Source organism: Oryctolagus cuniculus, chromosome 7 (genome assembly GCF_051225735.1).
Source record: "Oryctolagus cuniculus isolate XC-2025 breed Fujian yellow rabbit chromosome 7, ASM5122573v1, whole genome shotgun sequence".
Lineage (NCBI taxonomy): Eukaryota > Metazoa > Chordata > Mammalia > Lagomorpha > Leporidae > Oryctolagus > Oryctolagus cuniculus.
In genome coordinates, this window is record NC_142873.1 from 106,022,680 (window position 1) to 106,036,827 (window position 14,148).

Below are 14,148 nucleotides of genomic sequence, written 5' to 3' on the forward strand. Positions count from 1 at the left end.
AACCATTAGGCTTAATGAAATAAGCCAAACTCAAAAAGAAAAATATCATATGATTTCTCTGATACGTGGTAATTAATATAGAAAACAAAAAATGTACAGGAATGAAGTGGACATTTTGTGATTTGATTCTTGTTTTTAGCCTTTGCTTGTCCTCCTGTGGAACTGTGGTCTTTCTGCTTTTTATACATTATGGCTAGTGCTGCATTAAGCCTGTGATTATAGACTGGATTGAAATTAAGTTTTTGCAAAAATCAAAGAAAAAAAGGAAAGAAAGAAAGGAATTTGGGGAAGGAAAGCAGAGAGGGAAATACAGTTAACTATGTAGAACTGTACCTATGAAATACATGAAACCTGTTTTCTTTATATTAATAAAAATTTAAAAAGTGTCAGACTTTGTCTTCAGGCTGTAAAGTTTGGAACTAATACAGACATATAACAGAAGTAAATTCTATTTTAAGCCTACATTTTATAGGTAATTGCTCAGTCCAGCTCTTTAGCTTGTGAGTGTTGAGATTCTCTTAGTTGTCCTGAATTCACCTTTTTAATAGGGGATATTTAGAACTTACTGAAAAATAGGGCCAGCATTGCGATGTAGCAGGTCAAGCTGCTGTCTGCAACACTGGCATCCCATAGGGGCACCAGTTGGGGACCTGGTTGCTTCACTTTCAGTCCTGCTCCCTGTTAATGCTTCTGGGAAAGCAGCGGAGGATGGTCCAAATACTGGACCTCTGCACCCACATGGGAGACCCTGAAGAAGCTCCTGGCTCCTGACTGACCTGACTCAGGCCTGGCCATTGCAGCCATTTGGGGAACGAACCAGCAGATGGAAGATTCTCTCCCTCTCTCTCATCTCTGCCTGTTCCTCTCTCTGTGTAACTCTGACTTCCAAAGAAATAAATAAATCTTTAAAAAAAAAAAAAAAATCTTGCTAGCCGGCGCTGTGGCTCAATAGGCTAATCCTCCACCTAGCGGCGCTGGCACACCGGGTTCTAGTCCCAGTTGGGGCGCCGGATTCTGTTCCGGTTGCCCCTCTTCCAGGCCAGCTCTCTGCTGTGGCCAGGGAGTGCAGTGGAGGATGGCCCAAGTACTTAGGCCCTGCACCCCGTGGGAGACCAGGGAAAAGCACCTGGCTCCTGGCTTCGGATCAGCGCAATGTGCCGGCTGCAGCGCGCCGGCCGCGGCGGCCATTGGAGGGTGAACCAACGGCAAAGGAAGACCTTTCTCTCTGTCTCTCTCTCTCACTGTCCACTCTGCCTGTCAAAAAAAAAAAAAAAAAAAAAACAACTTGCTGAAAAAGACTTAGTGGAACTATTATGTTGACAGTATTGAGTTTTGCTGGCTTTTGTTTTCAGTTCCAAAGGTGCCGTTAAAATGAAATAGTGCTCTTAAAGCAACCTTTCTAAAGGTCTATACTGCTATTTTCGTAACAACCCAGCCTGTGATGTTCTAATAAAGTTGACGCTGACCTCTTTGATGCCGACAAGCCTGGCACTGAAGCCTGTGGATGATTTACTGTGACAGCGATTGGGTATTTATTCTGGCCTACTGGGAGAATTCTCTATTTCATTGTATACTTTTTGACCCCAAAAATGTCATTATCGACCCAATAATTAAGGACATAAATCCAAGTTTCATTTTAAAACAACTTTTACTGAGTTTAGATTTGGCAAGAGACATATTTTATAATTCACTCAACTTCATAGTTCATGCTCCAGTAAATCATCACAAAGTAACATAATTCATTGCAGATCCACTGGGATTCCTCTTTCTAAAATGTCACATTCAGAGGCATCCCCAAATTGCAGCGTAATTTTCAGATCCCAGTGAGATATAACTTTGCCTAGTGCAGAGAAGGGGGCGGGGTAAGTGGCAGTGTGCAATAAGAACATACAAGGGAAAGATGGTGCCACTGAGACAAGGGAACAAGGAAAATTTCATAAAAAAGTCATCTCTGCACCACTTCCTGATGAAGAGGAGGCTTCTGGCTGGAAGACAGGAGGCCAGAACACTTCCAGTGGAAGGAAAGGCAGGCATAACGAATGTGATTTGGAAAGGGGATGCGTCCCAGGCATGGGAGCAGTAGCCTCAGTGGAGGGGGCAGCAATGGGGCAGACAAATGGGAAAGGGGAACCGGGCCAGACCCTGGCTGACTTCCTCAATGGTCTCGCCTGTCCTCTGAGGAGTTCGGCTGGTGTTTTGTAACAGGACTGGAGCTGAACCCAACTAGTGTCTGTTTAAGCAAGACAGCTCTGGTGGTGTTTCCAAGTCTCCCTATTTGAGGGCTGAGAGAGAAGGTTAGGGACAGGCAGATTGGGGGTGGAGCTGGAGGTGGGGGAGGATCAGGCCATAACTCAGGGCAGGGAAAGTGCAAACCTGAAGGTCTGCAGGAGGACAGCAGCCATGGAAATGAAAGCAAGGATCGCAACGACCTCGGCCCCCGCGTGTGACTGCAGCCCGGCTGCTGACGGGATTCTGTGGGAGACAGTTGGGCCGTTCTAGCTCGGAGATTCCAAGGCGGGCTTCTGTGACCCAAGAAGCCCAAGGTTCCAGGGGAGAGCATTTCTTCCCGGCCGTAAGTACAGAGTGCTTCGGATGGGGACTGGGAGGGTTGGGAGGGATTGAAGGGGTACAAATCAGAAAAACATAGAGGAATCTGGGTGTGATTTAATAAGCATGACCAATTTAGTAATATGGGATTAAAAATAGAGGAGGTTGGGTGAGGTTTATAGGCTGTGACAAATATATCATGGGAACATAAGATGTTAACCACAGGGGGAGCTGTGTGTGGCTATGCGGGAACTCTGTGCTACTTCACAGTTTTTGTTTTGTAAATTTAAAACTATTCTAAGTAAAAAGGGTATTTTTAAATGAAGTATTTATGTATTTACTTGAAAGGCAGAGTGACAGAGAGAGACAGAGAGAGAGAGAGAGACAGAGACAGAGAGAGAGAGGGAGATCTTCCATTTGCTGATTTATTTCCTGAATGGCTGCAATGACCAATATTGGGCCATGTCAAAGCCAGAAGCCCATAAGTCAATCTGGGTCTCCCACATGGGTGGCAGGGGCCCAGGTTCTTGGCCTGTCAGTGGTTGCTTTCCCAGGCACATTAGTAGGCAGCTGGATCAGCAGCAGGGTTGCTGGGACTCAAACCAGCTCTCCAACATGCGATGCTGGTATCTCAGGTGGTGGCTTAACCCACTGTACCACACCACCAGCCCCAAGAAATAAAAAGCCTTTTATAAAAAGTGCTACAGAAATATCTATACCTATTAAAGAAGTAAAATCATCTCTCCAACCCCTAGTTATGGGGAATAATTGGGCTTAATGAAGACAAAACTAAGTTTGATGAGACTAGCGCAGGGACCTAATGCTTCTTAGGCTAATCTCCCTGAATAGTTGTTGGCTATTTAAGGTCTAGCCTTGGGCTTTACAGGACAACGGGTTTTACTTTCTGTTACCTGGGCTCAGAATAAGAATCTAACAGAAAATTCAGAAGTAAAACTATGAAGAAATTAGGGAAAGAAAAGAAACCATAATCAGATGTAGAGAAGATAGCGAATTCCTGAATTAAAATAGAAGATGCTAAAGTGCTGAATGTATTTTCATTGTTTCTCAAGTTCCAAAGTGGGAAATGTTTGAAATATAATTGAAGCAACGTATTGAGAAGGAAGCAAGCAGGAAGTTAGACGTATAGAGATGGTGTGCTGGCAGGTATGGTAGAAAGAAGCTTAGCGTGTAAATGGACACTGGGCCTCTGGCAGCATTTATAATAAGGAACTCCCACACACCTCCACCTGGTACGTGTCTCATTACTTAAGACTTATTTATTTACTAACATTTATATGTCATTTACATTGGCACAGTTAAAATGCATAACAGCCCCCACGAAGCAGCTACTTTTACTGCTTCCACTTTCCAGGTGGACAGCACAGAAAGGTTAAGCAGCCAGCCCATGATCACCCAGCTGGTCAGTGGCCAAGCTAAGGATTCAAATCCAGGCAGACGGACTCCCGGGTCTATGTCGTTAAGCACTGTGCTATGCTGCCTCTTGATCTAGAAGAACCTTGTCAAGATTCTGTCAAAGATTTGTGCATAATAATGAATATAAACTAAAAGTCACAGCAGGCTAAATGCATGCTAACAGTTCATAACATTTACAGTTGTGCATTTCCTTTGTGGATGATGATTGACTCATTTATTTAAGTTGTTAGATATTAGAATTACAAAAATGAATGAGACAACCAGACACGGTTCCTGCTTCCAGGAACCCATCATTTGGAGGGGGAATAAGGCATGTATACAAAGTGTCTTACTGGAGTGTGACAAGTGATAGATAGCCGTATACTAAGATTTCACATGATCACAGATGTTTGGCATCTAAATCATAAAGTATCTGGGAAAGCTTCCTAACAGAGGTGTGACTTGTGTTGGGTCTAAGATGACCAGGACTTAGGAATGCAAAGAATAGAAGATTGGCTTTGCAGGCAGAGCAAATAGCAAAAGCAAAGCAATAAATAAATACAACACAAGTTGTTCATTATGACTGAGGTATCAAGGGTATATGAGCAAGTGACAAGTAAAATTCAGGATATGGTCAGAGGTCAAACGATGAGCCTCATATGATGAATCAAGGATCTTTTTTTAATAAAAGATTTGTTGATTTATTTGAAAGTCAGAATTACAGAGAGAGAGAGGGAGAAAAATAGAGAGAGAGAGAGGGGGGGGGGGGATATGATATCTTCTATCTGCTGGTTCACTCCCCAAATAGACACAGCTGCCAGAGCTGGGCCAGACCGAAGCCAGAAGCCAGGAGCTTCATCTATGTCTCCCTTGTGGGTGCAGGTGGGCCATCCTCCATTGCTTTCCCAGGCACATTAACAGGGAGCTGGATGGGAAGTGGAACAGTCAGGATTCAAATCAGCCTTGCCTATGGGATTGCCATAGTGTTACAGATGGTGCTACCCCTGAATCAAAGATCTTGACATTTGTTCTGAAAGCTGTTGGAAGGGGTTGAAGCTTTAAGCAGGGAGGCGTGTGACTGTATTTTCCTGAAAAAAAAAAAATTCAGACAGATATGAGGAATAGAATAGACAGAATGGAGGATGAAATGGGTTAAATGTATGGATAAACTTTGAAGCTACTGTAATATTCCAGGCAACAAGTTATAGAATCCTAAATTGAAGTAATAGCAATATGAATTGATCAGAAAAGAGCTAAAATATATTTCAGATATAACATGTGTAAGATAATATTTTTGTGTACATGAAGGTGGGAGAGGTGAAAAGGAATTGAGCAAATCCTGAACTTCAGTAATAGATTGCTAATCTTCACCTCCATAAATTCTGACTTATAGGGCAACTGAGAATCTCCATTCCTTAGAGGCTTTCTAGTTTATCCTACAGGTATAATGACGATCAAGACTTGCTGTCCCTCCTAGGAGCATGAGCTACAGACCTAGAGCTATTAATGTGACAATAAAGGCTAGAGGAGATTTTCTGTTGGGAGAGGAAGGGTGAGAACAAGCTACTCCTAATCCTGCACTTGGGCTACTCCTAATCCTGCACTTGAGATAATGGGTTGAGCCAAGAATATAGGTTTGGAGCTCAGAAGAGAGATTTTGTTTGGAAATAGGTGGTGGTAGATGAAGCATGGGTTGCAGAGGTCGTCTTGGAAGAGTACATGGAATGATGAGGAAGACGGCTGGACCCTTAGGACTACTGGTGTTTAGGGAGTGAGGTAAGACAGAAGAGAAAGTTGGGGACATGGCAAGGGGTCTTTAGAGCAGGAAGATGTGACTGTTTTCACAGGGACCAAGAGAGATAAGAGTTAAAGGGGAGAGTGATCCAATATGGGAAGTGAGATACTCAGCAGACTCATAGAATGGCAGATGTCCTAAATAGCACTCTGGCCTCAGAATCAGACCTAAAGGCATTCGGATCTGGCTGAAAAGCCCATGAGAGTATTTCAGGCATGGAAAGCCAAGACACTCTGGCAAAAGATCTCTGTGAGTGAGATCCCAGTGGAAAGAACAGGTCATCAAAGAAGGAGGTACCTTTCTCTGAAGGGAGGAGAGAACCTCCACTTTGACTATGACCTTGTCTAAACAAGATAAGAGTCGGAGAACTCAGAGGGCTTCCATAGCCTTGGAAACTCATGACTGGAGCATAGGGAGATTACTGATGCCATAGACAGGAATGTCAATTGGTAAAGTCAACAACAGGAGTCACTGTGCACTTACTCCTCATGTAGGATCTCTGTCCTTAATGTGCTGTGCATTGAGATTTAATGCTATAACGAGTACTCAAACAATATATTTCACTTTGTGTTTCTATGGGGGTGCAAACTGTTGAAATCTTTACTTAATGCATACTAAACTGATCTTCTGTAAAAAAAAAAAAAAAAAGAAATTATCAATTCCCAACTTGACTCTCACTGGGATTAAACATGACAATAGGTCTGATCTGATTTCATCATCATTTAAAAAAATCATCTATTATTTTTCACTTTATGTTTCTGTGTCGGAGCAAACTGTTGAAATCCTTACTTAATGTATACTAAGCTGATCTTCTGTATATTAAGATAATCGAAAATGAATCTTGATGTGAATGGAAGGGGAGAGGGAGTGGGAAAGGGGAGGGTTGTGGGTGGGAGGGACGGTATTGGGGGGAAGCCATTGTAATCCATAAGCTGTACTTTAGAAATTTATATTCATTAAATAAAAGTTAAAAAAAAAGAGTTTCCATGGAAATAAATAAATGTTATAAGAATTCAACGAAGAGCAGAAAAGTGTATGGTAACTTATAAGATGGTGACCCTGGTGACCTATGAGAGCAGACTTTGTGAAATTATTCAGAAGGAAACCAAATAATGGTCAACTGGGAAGAGAAAGGATTTAAGAAATTAGGCCGGCGCCGTGGCTCAATAGGCTAATCCTCCACCTTGCGGCGCCGGCACACCGGGTTCTAGTCCAGGTCGGGGCGCCGGATTCTGTCCCGGTTGCCCCTCTTCCAGGCCAGCTCTCTGCTATGGCCAGGGAGTGCAGTGGAGGATGGCCCAGGTGCTTAGGCCCTGCACCCCATGGGAGACCAGGAAAAGCACCTGGATCCTGGCTCCTGCCATCGGATCAGTGCGGTGCGCCGGCTGCAGCGGCGGCCATTAGAGGGTGAACCAACGGCAAAGGAAGACCTTTCTCTCTCTGTCTCTCTCTCTCACTGTCCACTCTGCCTGTCAAAAAAAAAAAAAAAAAAAAAAAAAAAAAAAAAAAAAGAAATTAGAACAGAAGCCGGCGTTGTGGCATAGAGGGTAGAAGCCATTGCCTGTGATCCCAGCATCCCACATGGATTCTGGTTTGTGTCCCCAGATGCTCTGCTTCTGATTCAGCTCCCTGCTGGTGGCCTGGGAAAAGCAAGGGAAGATGGTCCAGGTGCTTGGACTTCTGTCACCCATGTGGGCAATCTGGGTGAAGGTCCTGGCTCCTGGCTTCTGCCTGGCTCAGCCCTGGCTGTGCGGCCATCTGGAGAATGAAACAGTGGGTGCTCTCTCTTCCTTCTTGTGAACAAGCAGCATGTCCTTGTGTAATTACGTATTCCTCAACATGGGGAACCCACTCACTTCCATATGCTGATGCTTCCAGTTATTTAACTTTCCATCTCTTCCTGAGAAATAGAAATCTTTGTAATAAAAGAAATTGTGGTGAGGACTCTGGGGGCCTTTTTCACTTCCTTAAACTCATTCCATTTAAGGGGAACCCAGAAACTAACATTTCATAGTTGTTGTTAGGATTTACAAGAGGCCTGGTTCCTGGGTCTGCAAGGAAAGTATACAGTATCCAGGTACTCTGATATTCTCTCCCCAAATCTCCTGGAGGAGATCCAGAGAGCCTAAGACATTCACATTGTGTTAACTCTTACCCTGCAGCACAACCAAAGGTAATCTAGTTCGTAACAAGATGTACTGTCTGCCCTCACCCCCATGATCCAGAAATTCCTGTGTGTAAGTTCTTTGCCTCATTGGTGCTATGGTGTGGATATGTTTTAAGTATGTTCCCCTAAGGTTCATAGGTTAGAAGCTTGCTCCCCAGTGTGGCAATATGCAAGGTGCTGGAACCTTTAAGGGGTGGGGCCTAGTGGGAAGAAAGTAGATCAGTGGGGTGGTGCCTTTAGAAGGAATTAATGTAGTTCTTGTGGCCATAGGGACTTTGTGGTCTTCAGTTTTTATATCTAAAATGAAAATAAATTATACTAGGTCCTGATGCCTAACGTAGAGCTTCCTGAGCCAAACATTTGTCCTTTGACCTCAGATGAGATGTTCAGTGATATTAATCAACTAGAAAACATTTACAGCTAGGTATTAATTAACTGGAAAATAGTAATAGAGCCTAACCAGCTTAGCTGCTACTCCTTCTGTGTGACTAATTGCCTGCTAAGTACTATATTAACAGCCTTGGATCATTAACCAACTTGATTTAAATGAAATTAAATATATAAATCTGAGGTCTTTGCTTTTACTTTCTTTAAAATTATAGCATGACAAAGAGCAAAGAGATGTAAATCAAGCCATATGTCCCTACCTTAAGTATGAGTCACATCAAATCCTCATATGGTAATCTTTATCATAAATTAAGCAATTCTGTGGCCCACACAAACCTGGCAGTTCTGATCACATGGCTTGCTATTGGAAAAACTTTGGCACACTTGCAATTCTATGATTATTCCAGGATGGCTGCAATTCTGATGTTTGCCTAAAACAGAGATTTAAAGGTGAGTCTCCTCTTAGCTTATGCCTAAATAATTCACTATAAATTTAAATTTGAATTTCTTTGGAATTTTTTTCTCCCTTTTCAATAGGAATTACTGACTGATGATGGCAGAAAAAATCTTGGAAAAGTTAGATGTCCTGGATAAACAAGAAAAGACACTCTTGGACCAAAGAGCAAAGGTTCATAAAGGAAAAGCTAAAGTTTGATTTAATAATTATGAAGTTAATGTTTCAAATAAGAATAATTTCACTTTTTAGAATGATTTATAAATATGAATATGTAGACTGATTTGTTAAAAGCACATAAATAAATAAAAAAGTTAAAAATATTTAAAAAGATTGTATTAGTTGAAAGAGTCATCTGTCTAAATGAAAAATATACAGAATATACAAAATAACTTCTGGATATCTGTCATGCTAGGTTACATTATGTATCAAACTTGCTTAAAATAAAAATCCTAAGCAGTTAAACCTTAAATGTGGCAACTCTTATAGATCCTACCAATATATTAAATATATAAAAATTAGTTAGTTGATCTATTAAAGAGAAGGGGCCAGAGTTGCGTATAATGGGTTAAGTCATGGTCTGCAGCTCCAGCATCCCATATGGACACCAGGTAGAGTCCCTTTTTAATGATAAAATGGAATAATGCATACATAGTCTTGGTAATTCTGTATCTAAAGTTGCAAAACTTGCATAAGGAATTCCAGCAGTTTTCCATCCATACAAGAACTCCCCTGTCTCTATCCATAATTAGCACTAATTTTTAGTCCTGTATAATTTTGAAAATTTTTATATAAATTAAATCATTCACTGTAAAATTTTGGGATTGACTTTTCACTAAATATAATAGACCTTGAGGTTCACTGTGGTTTTTGCACCATAATATAAATGAGATAGAAATTTCGTTGCTGAATAGTATCACATGGATGTCCAGAGTTTCAACAACTCATTCATTGGAGGACATTTAGGTTGTTTTTAGGATTCTGCTACTAACAATATAGCTGCTATGAATGTTGACATAGATTTTTGTACGAGGAGAAGTTGTCATTTCTCTGGGGTGAATGCCCAACAGTGACTGCTATGGCAATCATTTTCCTAAATTCAACAAGATCAAGGCCACAAAGTTTGGTTTCAGTTCAGGCAAACACATCAGGATTCCCCTCCCTGCTCCTTAGCCCAGAAACTGCCTCCAGGTACTAGATGGACTCTTGGACTGTTTGCCCAATTTGGTTCTCTTCTTTCAGGGATCCGGTCCTGCTCTGTTTTCTTATGCTTGAAGGCAGTAATTTTCATTTCTGATTTCCTGGTTGTAACAGCAGGAGGTTAATTCTCCTAGCACTTACCCCATCATTGGCAGACTTTGCTTTCAAATTTGTCATCTCTTTATTTCTCTGTGCTGCGCTGAGAGTTTTTAGAGCAAACCTTAAGTCAGCTCCTTAAATAGTGCTTCAGCTATATCCTCTGTCCCCTTCAGTCCATCTGTATAAATATTTTAACAAAGTACTCTTTTGATTGCTTTCTTAACTCTATTTCTAACTCACATGAAGGTTGGTGTGACATTCACCATATGTGTGCCTACAGGAAGAGGAGCAGATTGGAGAGAGATGACTGCCATCATTCTAATAACTTTATCACTGTTGTCTTTGCTAAATTTATAGGTCTTTTCTTAAAATGCTTAAAACTGCTAGGAGATAGCACTTTTTCATCACTGCAACAAATACCACAGAGAAACTACTTGTGAAGGAAAGAGGTTTATACTGGATCATAATTTCAGAAGTTCACATACCAAGATTGGGCATACCCGACTGATTCACTCGGCAGCTGGTGAGGCTAGGGGATGGCAGTGGAGGAGCATGTGTGGGGCAAAATCACATGGCCAGCCAGGAAGCCAAGCGGATAGGTCCAACTCAGCTCTTTTGTTTTTTAAAGATTTATTTATTTATTTGAAAGGCAGAGTTACACATACACAGAGAGAGAGGGAGAAGCAGAGAGACCTTCCATCTGTTGGTTCACTCCCCAAATGGCTGCAACAGCCAGAGCTGGACCTGTCTGAAGTTAGAGCCAGGAGCTTCTTCCATGTGGGTGCAGGGGCCCGAGTACTTGGGCCATCTTCTATTGCTTTCCCAGGCACATTAGCAGGGAGATGGATCAGAAGTAGAGCAACCAGGACATGAACTGGCACCCATATGGGATGTAGGCACTGCAGGTGGCAGCATAACCTACTATGCCACAGCGCTGGCCCCCAAACTTGGCTCTTATGACCATTCTCCTGTGAGAACTACCTTCCCAGGGCATGTCCACAATGAACTAAGGGCCTCCCACTAGGCCTATTTCTTTGGCTTCATGATTGGATTAAGCTTATTCTCTTTTAGTAGAATCAAATTATGACACTGGGATTTAACCACCTGCTCTAGTTTGGGAGCCAAAACCTATTGAAATCATAGCATCCCACCTCTGCCTCCCCAAAACTTGTCATTCTCACATACAACATACACTCATTCCATTCACAATAGCTTTAACTCAGTCAAACATTAATTCAAAAGTCTAAATTCCCAAATCTCTTCTGAGACTCAAGGTAAACTTCAACAGTGATCTTGTAAAAATCCGTTACATACTTCCACGATACAATGGTGAGTAGATAGGGTGACACGTTTCCATTCTAAGTAGAGGGAATTAATTGGACCAAAGCAAAAAAATCCAGAACCTAGCAGTGCAAGCATTAAATTCTTAAGCCCCAGTGGCCAGCGTCCCGGGCATATTGTGGAGGGTGAGATCCCAAGGGCGTGGATAACCCCACCCCTACGCTCCATTGGTTCCAGCACGTGGTGGTCTCTCACGAGCTGGAGTCTGCTTGCTGAATCTTCACTAGGCATTGCCCTGCTGGGGCCTCTACGGCAGCGCCAGCTGCACACTTCTGCTTGGCATTGCTTCAGCGGAGGCGCTCTCCAGTGGCTCCACCCTTGTTACAGGTGTGTGCGTCCATAGTCAAGCTGTCCACACGGTCTATGAAATCTAGGTGGAGTCTCCTTGCCCCCACGCTCTGGTGCTCTCTGCCCCCCCGGCTGCTCTGGGAGGCTGCTTGTTGATGTTTGTGCTTTCCAAGGCCTGTGCAGCATGCTGCTTGCCCCTTTGCCCCGTGAATGCTTCGCACTGCTGTTCGCTGTACCCTGCTGAAGTTTGCACTGCAGCTTCCTTCCCGATTCCCCCAGGCATTGCCCCCATGCAGGTGTTGCACGCAGGTGTTCCAACCCTGAGACATAACCCTGCCTGGTCCCCTAGGGTTTTTGTTTTTTTAATCTCAATGGAATCTGTCATAGCTCCATAATTCTTGCATTCTGCATTTCTGCAAAACCGGCATCACGTGGACTCCAACAAGGCTTGCCACCGCATGAGGCATCCCTGGGCAGATTAAATTACGGCTGCAGTCCTATGGCGCTGTGTCAGTTGTATGCAGAGAAATGAATGCTGAGGCACTCTTGGGAAGCGGGTCTGCTTTCCCAGGCTTCTGGGCTATGATGGGAGAAGAAAAGTTAAAGATTTGCTAGATGGGTTTCTGTACTGTGGCGCAGCAGGTTAAGCTATGGCCTGCAGCGCCATTATCCCATATGAGTGCCAGCTCCAGTGCTGGCTGATCCTCTTGCAATCTAGCTCCTTACTAATGTGCCTGGGAAAGCAGTGGAAGATGGCCCAAGATCCTGGGCTCTACACCCATGTGGGAGACCTGGAAGAATCCCCTGGCTCCTGGCTTCAGCTTTACCCATCTCTGCACGTTGTGCCCATTTAGGGAGTGAACCAGTGGATCGAAGTTTCTCTCTCTCTTTCTCTCCCTCTCTCTCTCTCTCTCTCTCTCTCTCTCTATATATATATATATATATGTCACCTTCTCTCTTGCTGTAATGCTATCTTTCAAATAAATAAATAAATCTTTAAAAAAAGATTTCTGAGATGCCTTTGGAATCTATCTCACATTGTCTTGTTATTAGCAAATTACTCCCTTTTACTTGCACAAATGTTTTAAAAAGTTTATTTTTTTATTTATATGAAAGGCTGCGTGTGTGAAAGGGTAGTGAGAGGAGACCTTCTGTGTGCTCTAGTTCCCTCCCCAGATGGTCTCAACAGCTGGGGCTGATAGACTGAAGCCAAGATCCAGGAACTCCATATGCATCTTCCACGTGCTTGGCAGGGACCCAAGTACTTGAGCCATCATCTGCTGCTTCTCAGGTTTAATAGCAGGGAGCTGGATCAGAAGAGAGTAACTGGACTTGAACCAGCAATCCGATATGGGAGGTGGACATCCCAAATGACAGCTTAACTGCTGTGCCACAAAGCCAAACCCCAACCTCTCAAGCCTGCACAAATTCCTTTATCAAGAAATTTTCCTGGGGCAGGCATTGTGGCATAGCAGGTAAAGCTGCTGCCTGTAGTGCTGGCATCCCATTAGGGCACTGGTTTGAGTCCTGGCTGCTCCTCTTTTTATTCAGCTCTCTGCTATGGCCTGGGAAAGCAGTGGAATATGGCCCAAGCCCTTGGACCCCTACACCCTTGGAAGACCTGGAAGAAGCTCCTGCTTTGGATTGGCCCAGCTCCAGCTGTTGCAGCCATTTGGGGAGTGAACCAATGGATGGAAGACCTCTCTCTCTCTCTGCCTCTCTGTGGCTCTGCCTAGTAAATGAATGAATGACTGAATAAATAAATCTTAAAAAAAATAAAAGAAATTTTCCTTCCCTACTCTTCTGTTCCAAACTGGGTTTTTCTTTGCTCCTTCCCTAGCCAGGCTGTGACTTTTTTTTTAACTTTTATTTAGTGAATATAAATTTCCAAAGTACAGCTTATGGATTACAATGGCTTTCCCCTCCATAACTTCCCTCCCACCCGCAACCCTCCCCTTTCCCGCTCCCTCTCCCCTTCCATTCACATCAAGGTTCATTTTCAATTCTCTTTATATACAGAAGATCAATTTAGTATATATTAAGTAAAGATTTCAACAGTTTGCACCCACATAGAAACACAAAGGGATAAATACTGTTTGAATACTAGTTATAGCATTAAATCACGATGTACAGCATATTAAGGACAGAGATCCTACATGAGGAGTTAAGTGCACAGTGACTCCTGTTGTTGACTTAACAAATTGACACTCTTGTTTATGGCATCAGTCATCACCCTAGGCTCTTGTCATGAGTTGCCAAGGCTATGGAAGCCTCTGGAGTTCGCCAACTACAATCTTATTTAGACAAGGTCATAGTCAAAGTAGAAGTTCTCTCCTCCCTTCAAAGAAAGGTACCTCCTTCTTTGATGACCCATTCTTTCCACTGGGATCTTACTATCAGAGATCTTTCATTTAGGTCATTTTTTTTTCCAGAGTGTCTTGGCTTTCCATGCCTGAA

General features: G+C 43.0%; 1 protein-coding gene and 1 long non-coding RNA gene across 4 annotated transcripts in view; both read left to right on the forward strand.

Moving 5' to 3' along the window:
- Positions 1-2,410: 2,410 nt before the first annotated feature.
- Positions 2,411-14,148, forward strand: part of C7H1orf141 (chromosome 7 C1orf141 homolog) — a gene marked incomplete at its 5' end in the record, with an annotated part of 58,252 nt that continues 46,514 nt past the window's right edge. Inside the window, one exon of the mRNA XM_089299395.1 lies at positions 2,411-2,572. Coding sequence (XP_089155521.1) covers positions 2,411-2,572 — 162 coding nt within the window. The remainder of the gene's footprint in view (positions 2,573-14,148) is intronic.
- Positions 3,697-8,937, forward strand: LOC149125673 (uncharacterized). 3 transcript variants are annotated; one of them, XR_016237292.1, is made up of 4 exons: positions 3,697-3,797; positions 7,918-7,992; positions 8,717-8,759; positions 8,847-8,937. It is a non-coding gene; the product is annotated as an uncharacterized LOC149125673 (long non-coding RNA). The 3 variants fall into 3 exon arrangements; XR_016237294.1 differs by lacking the exon at positions 8,847-8,937 and having other exon boundaries at positions 8,624-8,758; XR_016237293.1 differs by lacking the exons at positions 8,717-8,759; positions 8,847-8,937 and adding an exon at positions 8,525-8,662.